Here is a 15,212-nt window from a genome sequence, read left to right as displayed (position 1 = left end):
AAGGACCAAGCAGCGTTCACTGAAGCCTCTTGCCTCCTTTCCAGAGGGAGGAGTCAACCCTCTCTCCAGACTAACCAGCAGAGCAGACAATTCTCTGGCCCCTAAACAATCATTCAAATGGAGCCGCATCCTTATCAAGAACGTCTACCAGCATCTGGCAAACTTACATATGAGCAAATATGCTTCAGCTTGTGCTAGGAGAAATTAATGGTGTAGCAAAAGCTAACAACTAAACTATCATTTGTTACTGATCTCCCAAATTCAAAGCTAAAACTCTATCCATGTGCCACCTTTGCTTTCATAGTGGATGTGAATATAAATCCATAGCACCAGGTTTAACTAACTGCTCTATTTTGTCTGTGATTATAGAACAACAAAATGCCCACTATTTAGTTTTACACATAAGAGACCCAGTTGACAGGAAAGGCAGTCTTATCAAATGGTTAAAGGAGTCTAGATGGCAGTTTATCCTCTGGCTGCATAATCTATCACTGTATCAGAAGTGTGTGTGGGGAGAGTAAATTGTGAGGTCTTTTGCATTATAGGATTTTATCTGGACTGTGTTGAGGAATGAACTCATAAGAAATGGGAGATAGCTTGATTTATTTCTGAGACAGCCTGAATTCAGTATAAAAACGAAACTTGAGCCCTCTGCATTCCTTTACACTCTCTCCCACCTACCCATCCTTGATCTCCGAGTAACCCCTTCCTTATAAACACTTCTGGTGTGGCTAGTGATGGCAGTGGTGCACTAGTCAGAAGGCATGGGAAGGATGAAAGTGTGTCCCAAGGCCTGTGTCAATGGTCAGTATCACCTGGAGGCCCACAACCAGCTCCTCCTCTGCACCATTCATTTGCCACTCACTTTAGTCCAGAAAATGGTGTTGGTGAGAAGGGGATACAGAAGACACCATTGCCCATTGAAGGTACCTTTCCCAAGAGGCTTTGGTTTTGGAACTACTGGCCTTTCCAACCACTGTCAGGGCTGGAGTTTCAGGTAGCTTATTGTAAGCGTCTTGCTTTACTCCCAGCAGGAAGGCTGAATAGAAGCATTCCAGAACATAACATCTTAATGGCTTTACCGAGGTCTACGCTAATTGCCAGCAGCCTTTGGGAAAACAATAGTTCCTAAAGGCTACTAGGTTTTCTTTGAGCTGAGCAGTTTGAGACTCTGGAGCTCATATCCCAGCCCAGATCTGCTGGACCTCAATGTCATATCTTATACTGTTCTGGCCTTACTAATACAACTCACTTTACCACCATCCTCTCTTTCACACACATTCACACAAACTCACACATGGACAGGTAACACAACATGACTCGCCAACATACACCACAATTCCATCCCATACATAAAGTCTCATTAGTAAATATACACAGAACACAATGTAATAATCCACTCTCAAGGTCACCAGTACAGTGGCCATGCTATTCCAATCCAAATACACAGTAGATGGCATCTGAGCTAAAAATGGCAAAAGACACTTCTAGCCACAGAGATCATTTTGGCCTCTAATCACAATTATATATCAAGGAATACCCCAAGTTACGTACCTGCTCCTTCTTATGGAGTGCAGCCCCATCCAGAACAAGCAATTGGTCTATCTTCCAGATATGGAGCCACATACCCTCAAAGCTTCTGTCTTCCCAAGATAATAGCTTAAGTCCACTGGCCTTCATCCAGAATACTCAACCTCTCCTGATTCAGGTGTTATGGAGAAATAGAGCTGTGTGTCTTCAGCATACTGATAACACCATGCCCCAAAACTCCTAATGACTGCTCCCAAAGAGTACTGGAGACAAAATAGTGTCCTGTGGGAACTATTACAAGTGCCAAAGGGTGATAATTCTGCTCTCTGAATACTGTGGTCAATAGTATCAAAAGCCACTGAAAACTACAAGTAAGAGGGCACATTCCCCCATCCACCTCTTAATAAAGGCCATTGTTCAGGGCCACCAAGACTGATTCAGTCCCCAATTAAAGCAGATATATGTCATTCAGGAACCATAAAATCATAGAATCATAGAGTTGGAAGAGACCACAAGGGCCATCAAGTCCAACCCCCTGCCAAGCAGGAAACACCATCAGAGCACTCCTGACATATGGTTGTCAAGCCTCTGCTTAAAGACCTCCAAAGAAGGAGACTCCACCACACTCCTTGGCACCAAATTCCACTGTCGAACAGCTCTTACTGTCAAGAAGTTCTTCCTAATGTTTAGGTGGAATCTTCTTTCTTGTAGTTTGGATCCATTGCTCCGTGTCCGCTTCTCTGGAGCAGCAGAAAACAACCTTTCTCCCTCCTCTATGTGACATCCTTTTATATACTTGAACATGGCTATCATATCACCCCTAAACCTCCTCTTCTCCAGGCTAAACATGCCCAGCTCCCTTAGCCGTTCCTCATAAGGCATCGTTTCCAGGCCTTTGACCATTTTGGTTGCCCTCCTCTGGACACGTTCCAGTTTGTCAGTGTCCTTCTTGAACTGTGGTGCCCAGAACTGGACACAGTACTCCAGGTGAGGTCTGACCAGAGCAGAATACAGTGGCACTATTACTTCCCTTGATCTAGATGCTATACTCCTATTGATGCAGCCCAGAATTGCATTGGCTTTTTTAGCTGCCGCGTCACACTGTTGGCTCATGTCAAGTTTGTGGTCAACCAAGACTCCTAGATCCTTTTCACATGTACTGCTCTCAAGCCAGGTGTCACCCATCTTGTATTTGTGCCTCTCATTTTTTTTTGCCCAAGTGCAATACTTTACATTTCTCCCTGTTAAAATTCATCTTGTTTGTTTTGGCCCAGTTCTCTAATCTGTCAAGGTCGTTTTGAAGTGTGATCCTGTCCTCTGGGGTGTTAGCCACCCCTCCCAGTTTGGTATCATCTGCAAATTTGATCAGGATGCCCTTGAGTCCATCATCCAAGTCATTGATAAAGATGTTGAATAAGACGGGGCCCAAGACAGAACCCTGTGGCACCCCACTAGTCACTCTTCTCCAGGATGAAGAGGAACCATTGATGAGCACCCTTTGGGTTCGGTCAGTCAGCCAGTTACAAATCCACTGAGTGGTAGCATAGTCAAGACCGCATTTTACCAGCTTCTTTACAAGAATATCATGGGGCGCCTTGTCAAATGCCTTGCTGAAATCAAGGTAGGCTACATCCACTGCGTTCCCTTCATCTACCAGGCTTGTAATTCTGTCAAAAAACGAGATCAGGTTAGTCTGACATGACTTATTTTTCAGAAATCCATGCTGACTATTGGTGATCACAGCATTCCTTTCTAGGTGCTCACAGACTGTTTGCTTCATGATCTGCTCCACAATCTTCCCTGGTATTGATGTCAGACTGACTGGGCAGTAATTATTTGGGTCCTCTCTTTTCCCCTTTTTGAAAATAGGGACAACATTTGCCCTCCTCCAGTCTGCCGGGACTTTGCCTGTTCTCCAGGAATTCTCAAAGATGACTGCCAGTGGTTCTGAGATCACATCTGCCAGTTCTTTTAATACTCTTGGATGCAGTTCATCTGGCCCTGGAGACTTGAATACATCTAGACTAGCCAAGTATTCTTGTACCTATCTCCTTTGTTATTCTGGGCTGTGTTTCCTCTGCTGAATCATTTGCTCCAAATTCTTCAGGTCGGGCATTGTTTTCTTTATCGGAGAAGACTGAGGCAAAGAAGGCATTGAGGAGTTCAGCCCTTTCTGTGTCCCCTGTTTGCATTTCACCATCTTCTCCTCTGAGTGACCCCACTGTTTCTTTGTTCTTCCTTTTGCTACAAACATACCCATAAAAGCCTTTTTTGTTGCTTTTAACCTCTCTAGCAAGCCTGAGTTCATTCTGTGCTTTAGCTTTTCTGACTTTGTGTCTACACATGCTGGCTATTTGTTTGAATTCCTCTTTGGTGGTTTCCCCCCTTTTCCATTTTTTGTACACATCCTTTTTTAATCTTAACTCAGTTAAAAGTTCTTTAGATAGCCACCCTGGCTTCTTTAGGCACCTTCCATGTTTCCGTCTCATTGGTATTGCCTGAAGTTGTGCTTTTACTATCTCCCTCTTAACAAACTCCCAGCCACCATGAACTCCCTTTCCTTTTAGTATTACTGTCCATGGGATCTCACCCAGCACTTCCCTAAGTTTTATGAAGTCGGCTTTCTTAAAGTCAAGAAATTGAGTCCTAGTATGCTTGGCTGCTCCTTTCTGCTGTATAGTAAACTCCAGAAGAGCATGATCACTCGCGCCTAATGAGCCATCCACTTCTACCCCACTAACCAGGTCATCAACATTGGTTAGCACCAGATCTAAAATGACTGTTCCTCTTGTTGCTTCTCCCACTTTCTGGACAATGAAGTTGTCTGCAAGGCCAGTGAGGAATCTGTTTGACCTTATGCTCTTGGCTGAGTTTGACATCCAACAAATATCCAGGTAATTGAAGTCCCCCATTACTACTATCTCCCTTCCTTTTGCATGCTTGGCCATCTGTTACAGGAAGGCATCATCTATGTCTTCCATTTGGCTTGGGGATCTATAGTAAACTCCCACAATGAGGTCACTGTTATTCTTCTCTCCCTTAATTTTGACCCAAATGCTCTCACTTTGGCTTTGAGGTTCTAAATCTTGGATCTCTTCACAGGTATACACATCCCTGACATATAACGCCACTCCTCCTCCTTTCTTGTCTGGTCTGTTTCTCTGAAATAGATTGTATCCCTCCATTATTACATTCCAATCGTGGGACTTATCCCACCAGGTTTCAGTGATGCCTATTATGTCATATTTAGTTTGCTGTACCAAGAGCTCAAGCTCATCTTGTTTATTTCCCATGCTTTGCGCATTAGCGTACAGACATTGAAGTCCATTAATCATCCCCCCGTGTCTCTTATTTTAGGATTTTTTCCTCCCACCACTAGGTCTGCGTGCTGTTTGCTCCATTTGGTCTATGACATTTGGATGATCATCTTCATCAATTGATAGACTCCTACCTTCAGGAGCACTGTCTCCCTCCCCCACATTAGTCAGTTTAAAGCCCTCCTGATGAGGTTTCTGAGATTTTTGGCAAAAACATTCCTCCCAACCGTTGTGAGGTGCAGCCCATCGCTTGCCAGAAGTCCATCTTCAAGAAACTGCAGTCCGTGATCTAAGAATCCAAACCGTTCCTGTTTACACCATTTGCGAAGCCAGCTGTTCACTTCCACTATTTTGCCCTCTCTCCCTGGGCCACGTTGTTCAACTGGGAGGACAGATGAGATGACAATTTGTGCATTTAATTGCTTCCATTTCCTGCCCAGAGCCTCATAGTCTCTTTTGATCTTCTGGAGGCTATTGCTTGCAGTGTCATTGGTTCCCACATGAACCAAGAGGAAGGGGTATTTGTCAGTGGGTTTTATGATTCCTTGTGACTGTTCAGTTACATCTTGGATCTTAGCCCCGGGGAGACAGCACACTTCCCGAGACATCACTGCTTCCCACAGATCACTGCTTCTGTTCCCCTCAGTAGGGAATCTCCTATCACCACTACACGCCTCCTCTTAGGTCTGGTCGGGGTTCTTCCGTGAGCTGTCCATTCCAAGGTTGCCTGCACATTCCCTGAGGACTGACTTTGCTGCTTGTCTTCATATACCTGATCGACTGTAATGAGGGGGAGATCCTCAAATGGAGTCTGCTCTTCGTCTTCCATGCTAGGGGAGAGGACCTCAAAGTGATTGTGTATTTCTAAACAATCAGAGCGAACCCTGGGCCTCCTACTTCTTTGAGTTCCGTTTCTCCATATATCTGGCTCCTGTGTTGGTGAACTAGCCTCCTTCTCAGGGGAGTCCCCTGTCTCCTCCTTGGTGGAGACGGTGTGCTCTGTTGCTTCCAAGAAGAGCTCCAGCTCTCTAATTCTTTGGAGCGTAGCTACACGTTCCTCCAGTTGCTGGACTTTGTCTTCTAAGAGGGCAATCAACATGCAATTGCTGCAGGTAAACTGCCTGCAACCTTTGGCAAGATGGCAAACATTGCGCAGGAACCGCAGGCGACTGCAGGTGTTCCCTCACCCTCCATCTTGAGAACGTGTCGTTGGGGGTGGCTACAGCGGTCCTCCATCATAAAAAGCGTGAAGACAGGACAAATAACTCCCCCCCCAAAAAAACCTAAGTCTCCCCCAACAAACGTTTGAGACTAGCTCCCCTAAATCTAAAAGATGGATCAAACTGTGCGCGCCGCTGCCCTGCAAGCTCTGATAAGCTCCTCCCACAGCTAATCACCTGCCTCAACAGAAACCCTGCCCCCTCTGACCCTTGCACAGGGAGAGCAGCTAATCAGCCACAAAGAAACACACACACAAGAAAACCCTTTTTGCTCCTTCAGCCGCTGCCCTGCAAGCTCTGATAAGCTCCTCCCACAGCTAATCACCTGCCTCAACAGAAACCCTGCCCCCTCTGACCTTTGCACAGGGAGAGCAGCTAATCAGCCACAAAGAAACACACACACAAGAAAACCCTTTTTCTTGGAAGCAACAGAACATTTGCAGCTGCTCCACCACAATAGCTGATGCCTTCCAATAGATTACTATCCTCTGACAGCCCTTCCATCAAATGACTGGCCTCTGTAATATAGGGTGCATATCCACTCTAAAGAAAGGCTGGCACAAATATGATGATCTAGCAGCCATCTCTATAACTGCTTCCACTTTCCCCAGCAGCTGCAATCACAAAAATGACTGCTAGATTACTGTATGTGTAGCCTGTTCCATGTTGCAATTTGTCTATGTCCTCATATACCTGCATATACTTTTGAATAGTGGAATTTAGCAGTGTGAATTAGGTCTCAGTAGTTCAAGCTATTTGGAGAGTGAAGTACAACAAAAACAGGTATGTAGAAGTGAAGCTAATTATTTCACAACACAATCATGTACATGTCTATTCAGACATGTCTATTCAGATGTCCCTTAAGTTTAATAGGGCTAGGTGTGTGTTGGATTGCAGCCTTATAAGCATTATTCATTCTTGGAAACGGAAATATTCATTTCTATATTTTAATGACTTGCTTGACATGGTGATTTTATGCATTTGGAATACTGTGTACGGTTGTGGTCGCCTCACCTCAAAAAGGATATAGCAGAGTTGGCAAAGCTTCAGAAAAGGGCAACTAACATAATCAAGGGGATGGAGCACCTTTCCTTTGAGGAAGGCATTTGGGATTTTTTTTAGTTTAGAGAAAAGGAGAGTAAGAGGTGAAGTAATAGAAATTTATAAAACTATGCATGGCAGATATGGAGAAAAGGGTAGAGCAAACGTTTGCACCTTCTCTCGTAACACCATAACACGTAGGCATCCACTGAAGCTGAATGTTGGATTTATCATGGAGGATAAAGGCTATCAACAATACAAGCCATGATGGACATGTTCCACCTTCACTGTCAGAGTGGGTATGCTTCTGAATACCAGCTGCTGGGAATTGCAAGTGGGCAGAGCACAGCTACGCTCAGGAACTGTTACACTCAAGTGCTGCAGGCATCTGGCATCTGGTTGGCCGCTATGAGGTCAGGATGCTGGACTAGATGAGCCAGTGGCAAGACCCAGGATTTCCCTGAACTTTAGGAGAGCAGCTAATCAGTCACAAAGAAACACACACACAAGAAAAACCCTTTTTGCTCCTTCTTCAGCCGCTGGTGCCCTTAGTTACTGAGTTGTTTATCCTGATAACTATTGATATTTATTGTGTATTGCAGGATTGAAAAGCAGTAAAGATATCTATTTAATAAACATCTCCCAGAGAAGTTCCTTTGACAATTTAAGCAGTAAAATTGTGCAACAGAAGTGACTTAGTAAATCCCATTGAACTTAATAAAATTAACTTCAGAATAAACATAAACAGGATTGTGCTCTTATTTTTTTTTTTTTTTATAAATATTTATTAAAGTTTTTAAATATAAATGCACAAATAATAAACAGTCTTACTTCTATCACAGACATAATTTCATCACTTCTTTGGGCTCCCTCACGTCTCCCGCTCCCATTTACATCGTTAAAAGTTTTTTCCAAACAAATTATCAACTTGTTTACAATCTCATGTCCACTCATTCAAATATAATCTAGCACTTCTTCCAAAAAATTTTATATTTTCTTTAGTCTCACTTATCATCAAATTTCAAATCTAATTTAGTGGTGGCCAGTTTTTTATAATCTAGCATCCTTCTTAGCATTCAACCAAATTACAATGTTTTTGTAGATACTTCTTGAATTTCTCCCAGTCTTCCTCCATCTTCTCTTCTCCCAGGTGACAACTTTGTTAGTCCATTTCTTTCCAAAAATTGTTTAATCTCAACCTCATCTTGCGGCCCTTGAGTGTATAATTTTTTAAAGTATCTCTGGAAGCACTTTCTAATTTCCATGGGGTTCTGGATATTTCTTCCTTCAATTTCTAGGTTTGTAACTGTATTTAGTTTCTGTCTCTTCTTCAACTGCCAGGCTAGCAGTTTCCCACATTTGTTTGCCGATTCAAAAGTTTTTTGTTTCATTAATTTAATCTTCCATTCTATTTCTTGGTTTATCAATTTGGAATATTGAGCTTGATACAGTTTAATTTCTCTCAGAATCGGCTGTGACTTCGGATTTGATCTTAATTTCTTCTCCAATTCTTTGATTTTCTGCAAAATCTTATCCTTCCTTTCATTTTGTGTTCTTTTCTTTACAGTGTTCTGTTGTATCAAGAACCCCCTCATCACAGCTTTGCTTGCGTCCCAGATAGTTCTTTTTTCCACCGTAGTGTTCATATTTATTTCAAAATAATCCTTCAGAGTTTTTTGGGCCTTCTTGACAATCTCCTGATCTCTAAACAAGCTATCATTCATCTTCCATCTAAAGGAGCCGGTTGGCAAAAGTGTCATATCCATCTTCAGTGCATTATGGTCGGAGCAGGTCTTTGGGCAGATTTCCACTTTTCTGACCTTGGGTGCCAGACCTCTAGATATCCATATTTGGTCGATTCTTGTCCAAGTCAGTTGGGCTTCAGAGAAGAATGTTCCCTCTCTTCCCAGGGGGTTCTTAGTTCTCCAAATGTCAATCCAGTCCATATTGTCAGCCATTTCAAAAAATGTCTTTGGCAGTCTGCCGTCTTTTGTAACATTTTGATTTTGTGACTTATCCATGTTTGTCGATACGACCCCATTCATATCTCCCATCATAATGATGTTGTTGTAGTCCAGATAGTCCAGCATAATCTCATGCAACTTCTTGTAAAATTCCGATTTCCCGTCATTTGGTGCATAAATTCCTAATATCAAAATCTTTTCTCCTTGATGTTGTATCTCAATTCCTAATATTCTTCCATGTTCGTCTTTGAATAAGAATTTAGGTGACAGGCTCTCTTTTGCATATATCACCACTCCTCGCTTCTTTACTCTGTCCGAAGATATAAATTCTTGACCAAGTCTTTTGTTTATTAACACCTTTCTATGGAGCCTAGTCACATGTGTTTCTTGTAAGCAGATAATATCCAATTGTTCTTTTTTTAATATATGAAAAATTTTCCTCCTTTTTTCCGGGATGTTGCAGCCATTAATGTTCCAGCTCAAAAGTTGCAGAGACATCCTGAATAAATCTGGTTATTTTTCAAGGGGTGGTATCTTATTCAGAGGATCTTCAGGGTCCAAGGGTGCAGGTACCTCTGGTGTTTCAGGCCCTGGAAGTTGGTCAATTCCTTTGTGAAGGTCCTCTCTGTATACGTTCAGAAATTTATCTCTATCTTCCAATGTTCTGATTTTGATCTTCTTCCCTCTAAAAGTAAAAGATAGTCCTTGAGGAAATTCCCACCTAAAGATGATTGAATTCTTCCTTAGTAGTCTTGTCAACTCCAAATAGTTAGATCTAAGATCTAGCAGTTGTTTAGGAATATCCTTGTAGATCTCAATTCTTTTGTCCAAAATGTCCAGTGACTTTCCGTAGTGTAGGCCCAAAATCTTATCCCTTTCCTCCTTTGACCTCAGTATTATCAAACAGTCTCTGGGCTTCTCTTTCTTTAGAAGTCTTCCGAGCCTAAAAGCCGAAACAATTTTAAAATCCTTTTCCTCTAAACTCCAAAATTTGGAAAATTCTTTAGTCAAAAACTCAGCTAGGTTGCCTTCTTCCACTTCTGGTATTGCTCTTATCCTTAAATTGCTCTCCCTGTTCCGAAGTTCAAGCATGGACAAATAGGTCTGATGTTCACCTACTTGTTTGCAGAGTGGTCTTACCTCTTGTTCTAAATTTTCAAGTTTTTGGCTGGTATCTTCAGCCAATTTCCGATTTTCCCCTGCAGCCTCCTTCAATTCTGCGATCGCTTGAGTATTCTGTGCAACTTGTCCAGATAATTTATTTAAACATTCTGTGTTCTGCTCAATTTTATATGTTTGCTCATCGGCTTTCTTGTCCAAAGATTCTACTTTCTTATCCAAAGATTCTAATTTTTCAAAAATTTTCTCTAAAATAGCAGTGCTTGCCCCTGAGGCCATATCTTCCAGTTGTAATTCCTCAGTTTCTCCCTCCCCTGCCCGAGGCAGAGAAACAGCTTCCACCTCAGAAGGCAAAGTAGGCACAGATGATCTACGTGCCTGTGAGGCTGCGGTTAAAGTTGTCAAAGTTGTTTGTTTAGTTCTTCCTCTCCTTCTTGTACCACTCATTCCAAAGTTATCTAAAAGTCAAGGTCAAGCTGAGTTGTTCCCATGAGAAAGCCACGGCCCAGATGGTAACAGTCAGCAGAGGGCCGGGAAAAGGAAAGTAAAATAAAAGTCACTGTTATAAGTCCCAAATCCTCTAGGGGGAGTTTAAAATATTTCAGGAAAGAGATCAATTTCAATTAAAGTAAAGTCAGATTTCTAAGTCCAAGAACCCTCAATAAAAAGATTTTTCAGCAGAGTTGGAGTTTAGAACAGCAACAGTGTTTCTGATGGTGCAAGCTGGTAATCCAAATGCCTTAAAGTAGCAAGTTCAAACTCTCTCAGATTGTTTCAAAGTTCAGATTCAAAGTATCCAAACTGCAAGCTGCAAGCTGACAGCTCAGTTTCTCAGGCAGCTCCAGCGCCTGGGGTTTTTAGTTAGAATGTAGCTCCAAAGGGAGAAAGATATCCCCGTATGATTAAAATTCATAAAAGTCCAACACATAAAGTTATTGTTCCACTTAGAATAAAGTTCAATGGGTGCTCAGATCAAATAGTTTAATAGATCTCTCTTTGCCTCCACTCCTCCAGCTCTTTGCGTTCAAGTTCAATGGGAGCGGAAGACGGACTTCCTGTTTTTCGTCACTCCGCTTTCAGCCAAATTTGATATTTTAAAGTCCCAAATTGCATACAGTCAGTTGTTTACTCACGGGTTGTTGTTTTCAAAGCATAAATTTCAGGAAGAAAGGTCAGCGCTCACTGGCAACGGCTACGCGGCTTCACTCCGCCGATTGCGGAACGACCCACAGCGCCGCAGCCTCCTCCGCGATCCGGAGCCCCTTACGGGGTTCCTTCAACGTTTCGGTGGCCGCTGCTGGCGCCCGCCGGGTCCCGGGACCGCAGGCTTCTGCCGCCTGCGGTTTTCCGTTTTGGGTCTCCGCTGCGCCGTAGCGGATGACCCTTCTCGAGCGGAGCTTCCCTTCCCCGTTAGGAAAGGGCAGCCATTACCCTTCGCGCCGCCTCCGGAAGTAGGATTGTGCTCTTAAAGACCACACATTATTCTGCTGTTCAGTGGAATTTGTGTAGTAATTCCAACCCAGAAATTATAATAAAAATAGTGGCTAACACTCTGTTAAGTCTTATATCCGGCATCTGAAAATGTCTTTATGCAGTGACTTAAAAGGAAAGGGGGGTGGGGAGCTTTCTGCTCATTTACTGCCTTTTTATGAAACAAGGGAATTTCTTCCTGACTTCTGCTGGCAATTATTTGATGTGTTGAAAACAATGAATTCTCAGCATCTAAAATTTTATCTGAACTAGCCTGGTGAAAATGCTTCTGCACTTCATGACTATAGCCATTGAAAAATCATTTGCAGGGACCTTTATCATAAGTTTTGAAAGCAGCTGAAAAAGGTTCAACAGGGTAGGCAGGTGAAAAAGAAAAGCATGCTTGTTCTTTTGCATGACAAACTACACCTGTTGAAATTCCCTCTACTATGCAAGAAGCCCTGCCCTCTTTTGCATCTAGCCATCCTGTTCCTTAACCTTTTATCTTTTGGCTTGTTTCCTCTGCTGCTGTTCTTATTTTATTTGCTATTTTTGTTGTTATTTTATATTTACTCTGTAAAGTTCCTTTCATCAGCTTAGGCTCCTGCACCACTTCAGCTCCTCCTGGCCACAGTTATCCATTCAATGGTAACATTTCATTTGGATTTTTGCAATGTACTGTGAATAGAATCCCCTTTAAGGGATGTTTTGAAAGTGCACTGTCTGTGAACTGCTAGTATTCAATTCCTCATTATTTTGAACATTGCTTGATAATAGAAATGGTACCTAATCCAAAAAAGAGACAGGAAAAACTGAAATAGTTATCGTTTTTTTAAAAAAGTCCAATTCTACCTAACTTTCCACTGGAGTATGCCTTCTTACTGTATGCGTTGGCACTGCAAAAACTAATGAAACCTTTTCTCTGCAAGGATGAGGGGTTATTATTTTTTCATTTTAATCTTAATAATAAAGGAACACCAATAAAGAAAGCACGGGTTTGATTTTGGTACCCCTTGCATTACTCAAGAATGAATATGTAGGATGTCTGCTGTCCAAGCTGTCTCCATTCCAGCTTACCATTTCAAGTTCCAAGGTGAATTGAGGAATAGCTATGAAATATCAAATGGTAAAGCTAAAACAGTTTTAACTGTGATTTAATAAAAGGTCAGGGGAATATTTCAAACACCAACATAAACACCAACAACAGCACTTGATTGACAACAATATTTTCCCATCCTGTTTCTCTGGCTGCTGCAATAATGGCAGCCACCAGAAACCAGGTCTCTGGCTCAATTCTAAAGGAAATATTTGTGTGCTGCAAAGAACCACCCTCAGCCTCTAAGAATGGAATAGCAATCTTTAGCCTATTTTAAAAAGAAAAACAGGCTATTTGGACTATTGGTTCATTTCTACTGTTGCTGCTTTTTTCAAATTCATAGATAAAAGAAATATTGATCCCCAAACGGTCGCTTCTCTCTCAGCACTTTTCACACAGTTATTTGTTTGAAAAGTATTTGCCAAAATTGCAGGAAAATCTCAGAACCTGCCAGATGTTAGCTTAACTAGAAGCAAGTCCTATATTTAAGTGACTAACTTTGTTTAGAAGAGACAGGGAAACAACATGTATGCTGCCCTGAGTTCTATATTGGGGAAAGAATGGGATATAAATGCAATAAACAAATAAATATCATTCTGGAGAAACTACTAAGCTCATCTCTCTCATTGTAATACTCTTGAAATATGGTTCAGCAAATACACACATAGCATGAAATCAGTTAAGTGGCATTTGTTGCTGGTATTGATCTGCATCCTGACTCCAGGCTTCATTGTGTAAATGTATAGATACAATACTGTTAGTGTTCCAGTTTTAGGCTTGTCCTCTTCTGCGACTGGCATTTGGTATGAATGGCATGGTAGCAGGTCAGGCTGATACTAATAATATTGCATAGCATGACAGTTACAACAGTAAATAACAGAAATAAACAAAGAAAGAACATGTGGACTGACCTGTCCAACAGCAGGTTAGGGGCAAACAATAGCTTTCCTGGATGCTCCATGGACCGCCACACTAAGCCAATCATCAGTATCTCAAGCCAGGCACATTCCAGGAGATGGACCTGATCATGGAGTGATAAATCCACGAACCCTAAAGAAGAAAATGAAGACCAGTATGTGGCAATGTAAAAACAGTAGCTGGTGTGATACAGTGGTGGGGTCTGGGTGTAAGAGACCTAACCCTGCATGGCACAGAGTTCCCTAGAAAATGCTGCTACTATCCCTTACCTTAACCTGTTTCACAGAATTGTGATAGAAAAACAAGATAACCTCAGGCATGCTGCCCTTACAACCTCAAATGAAGGGTGGAACACAAACATGACAATAAAACCTTTCTTTAAATGCAAGTATACATATTGGAATAATTTGGGGGGGGGGGAATATTAGAGCTCCCTGGACCAGTTCAGATCAGAAAGACTGAATCATAGCTAACTTTTTAAATAATAATATTCTTTCTTTCCCCCTTGTGTTTGCTATTGGAATATCAATACAGTTGTTTAAAATGCATAATAGTAATTTGACAAGTTGTTGATTTTCTGTGGTCTTGAAAACTCAGAATATAAAAATCACTACTTCTGTGGTAAAAAATCTTTGGCTTTCCTTCTTAAGCTACACATTTGGAATCTTCATGCACTATAAATCACACACTGCTAACCTTCCATACCAAGGCTCCATGCATGTTTCGTGGCATGATTATGCTACATGGTACTCCCAATCTTCCCTCAACTTTAGCAAGGGTGTTGACACTTAGAGCATAGATAGTCCATCAACAGATGATAAAGAAAATATTATATGGAATCCTTGACTATTTTAATTCTAAGTCACATTTCAGACCTCAATATTCTGCAATGAATTTACACTCCTTTTGCAATGTAGAACCTTCTGGCTACATTTTTAAACCACATCTTTGAAACCAGCATACTAGAACGTGTATTTCCAGTCTGTTTTGCACCCTGGCCCATAGCCAGGGTGAGTACATTGATTGCTTCACCTGGAATTCTTGTTCATACCACCCAGGATAAATACAAACAAACAAAGGCACCTCAGACTTTTTATTTTATAAGATTACTCTTCCAATCAGAATGAATTTAATTTAGATAATGGGTGAAAAGCTGGCTAATCCTCCAGCCACCCCTCCCTCCACACAAAAATATAGATCCAACTCTGAACATCTGCCCCCCTGACTGCAACCTTGGTCTGTCCTATCACCTTTGGGTGCTAAAAGAGTAACTCAGACTGTTGGTGGAATGCCTACTGCCTGCCAAGTCATTTCTGGCATCTTGAATTTTAGTGGCCGAGACCACAGCTTGACAATCACCAGAATATACTCTGGAGATTGCTCACAAGAGAGGATGTGGAGAACTCTGTCTATGAATTCTTAAAAGGAGTTATGTATGCTGCTTGAGTTACTTTTGTCTGATGAAGCGGTGTAATTAGTCTATTTTAGGAACTATATATCTCAGTAACAATAACTAGCATGGGATATGTATTGAGAA

General features: G+C 41.8%; 1 protein-coding gene and 1 long non-coding RNA gene across 16 annotated transcripts in view; one reads left to right on the top strand and one right to left on the bottom strand.

The window, feature by feature from the left end:
• ESR1 (estrogen receptor 1) overlaps positions 1-15,212 on the bottom strand; it is a 237,624-nt gene that overhangs the window by 24,109 nt on the left and 198,303 nt on the right. For all 10 annotated transcript variants that reach the window (XM_081854342.1, XM_081854344.1, XM_081854343.1 and 7 more), the window contains one exon: positions 13,669-13,807. In XM_081854342.1, the coding sequence (XP_081710468.1) occupies positions 13,669-13,807 (139 nt within the window). The remainder of the gene's footprint in view (positions 1-13,668; positions 13,808-15,212) is intronic.
• The window catches only part of LOC309337688, a 123,712-nt gene that overhangs the window by 43,802 nt on the left and 64,698 nt on the right, over positions 1-15,212 (top strand). The window lies entirely within an intron of this gene.

Source organism: Podarcis erhardii (genome assembly GCF_964252035.2).
Source record: "Podarcis erhardii genome assembly, chromosome: 3".
In the NCBI taxonomy this organism is placed as follows: Eukaryota; Metazoa; Chordata; class Lepidosauria; order Squamata; family Lacertidae; genus Podarcis; species Podarcis erhardii.
This window is presented reverse-complemented; position numbering and strand designations above follow the sequence as displayed.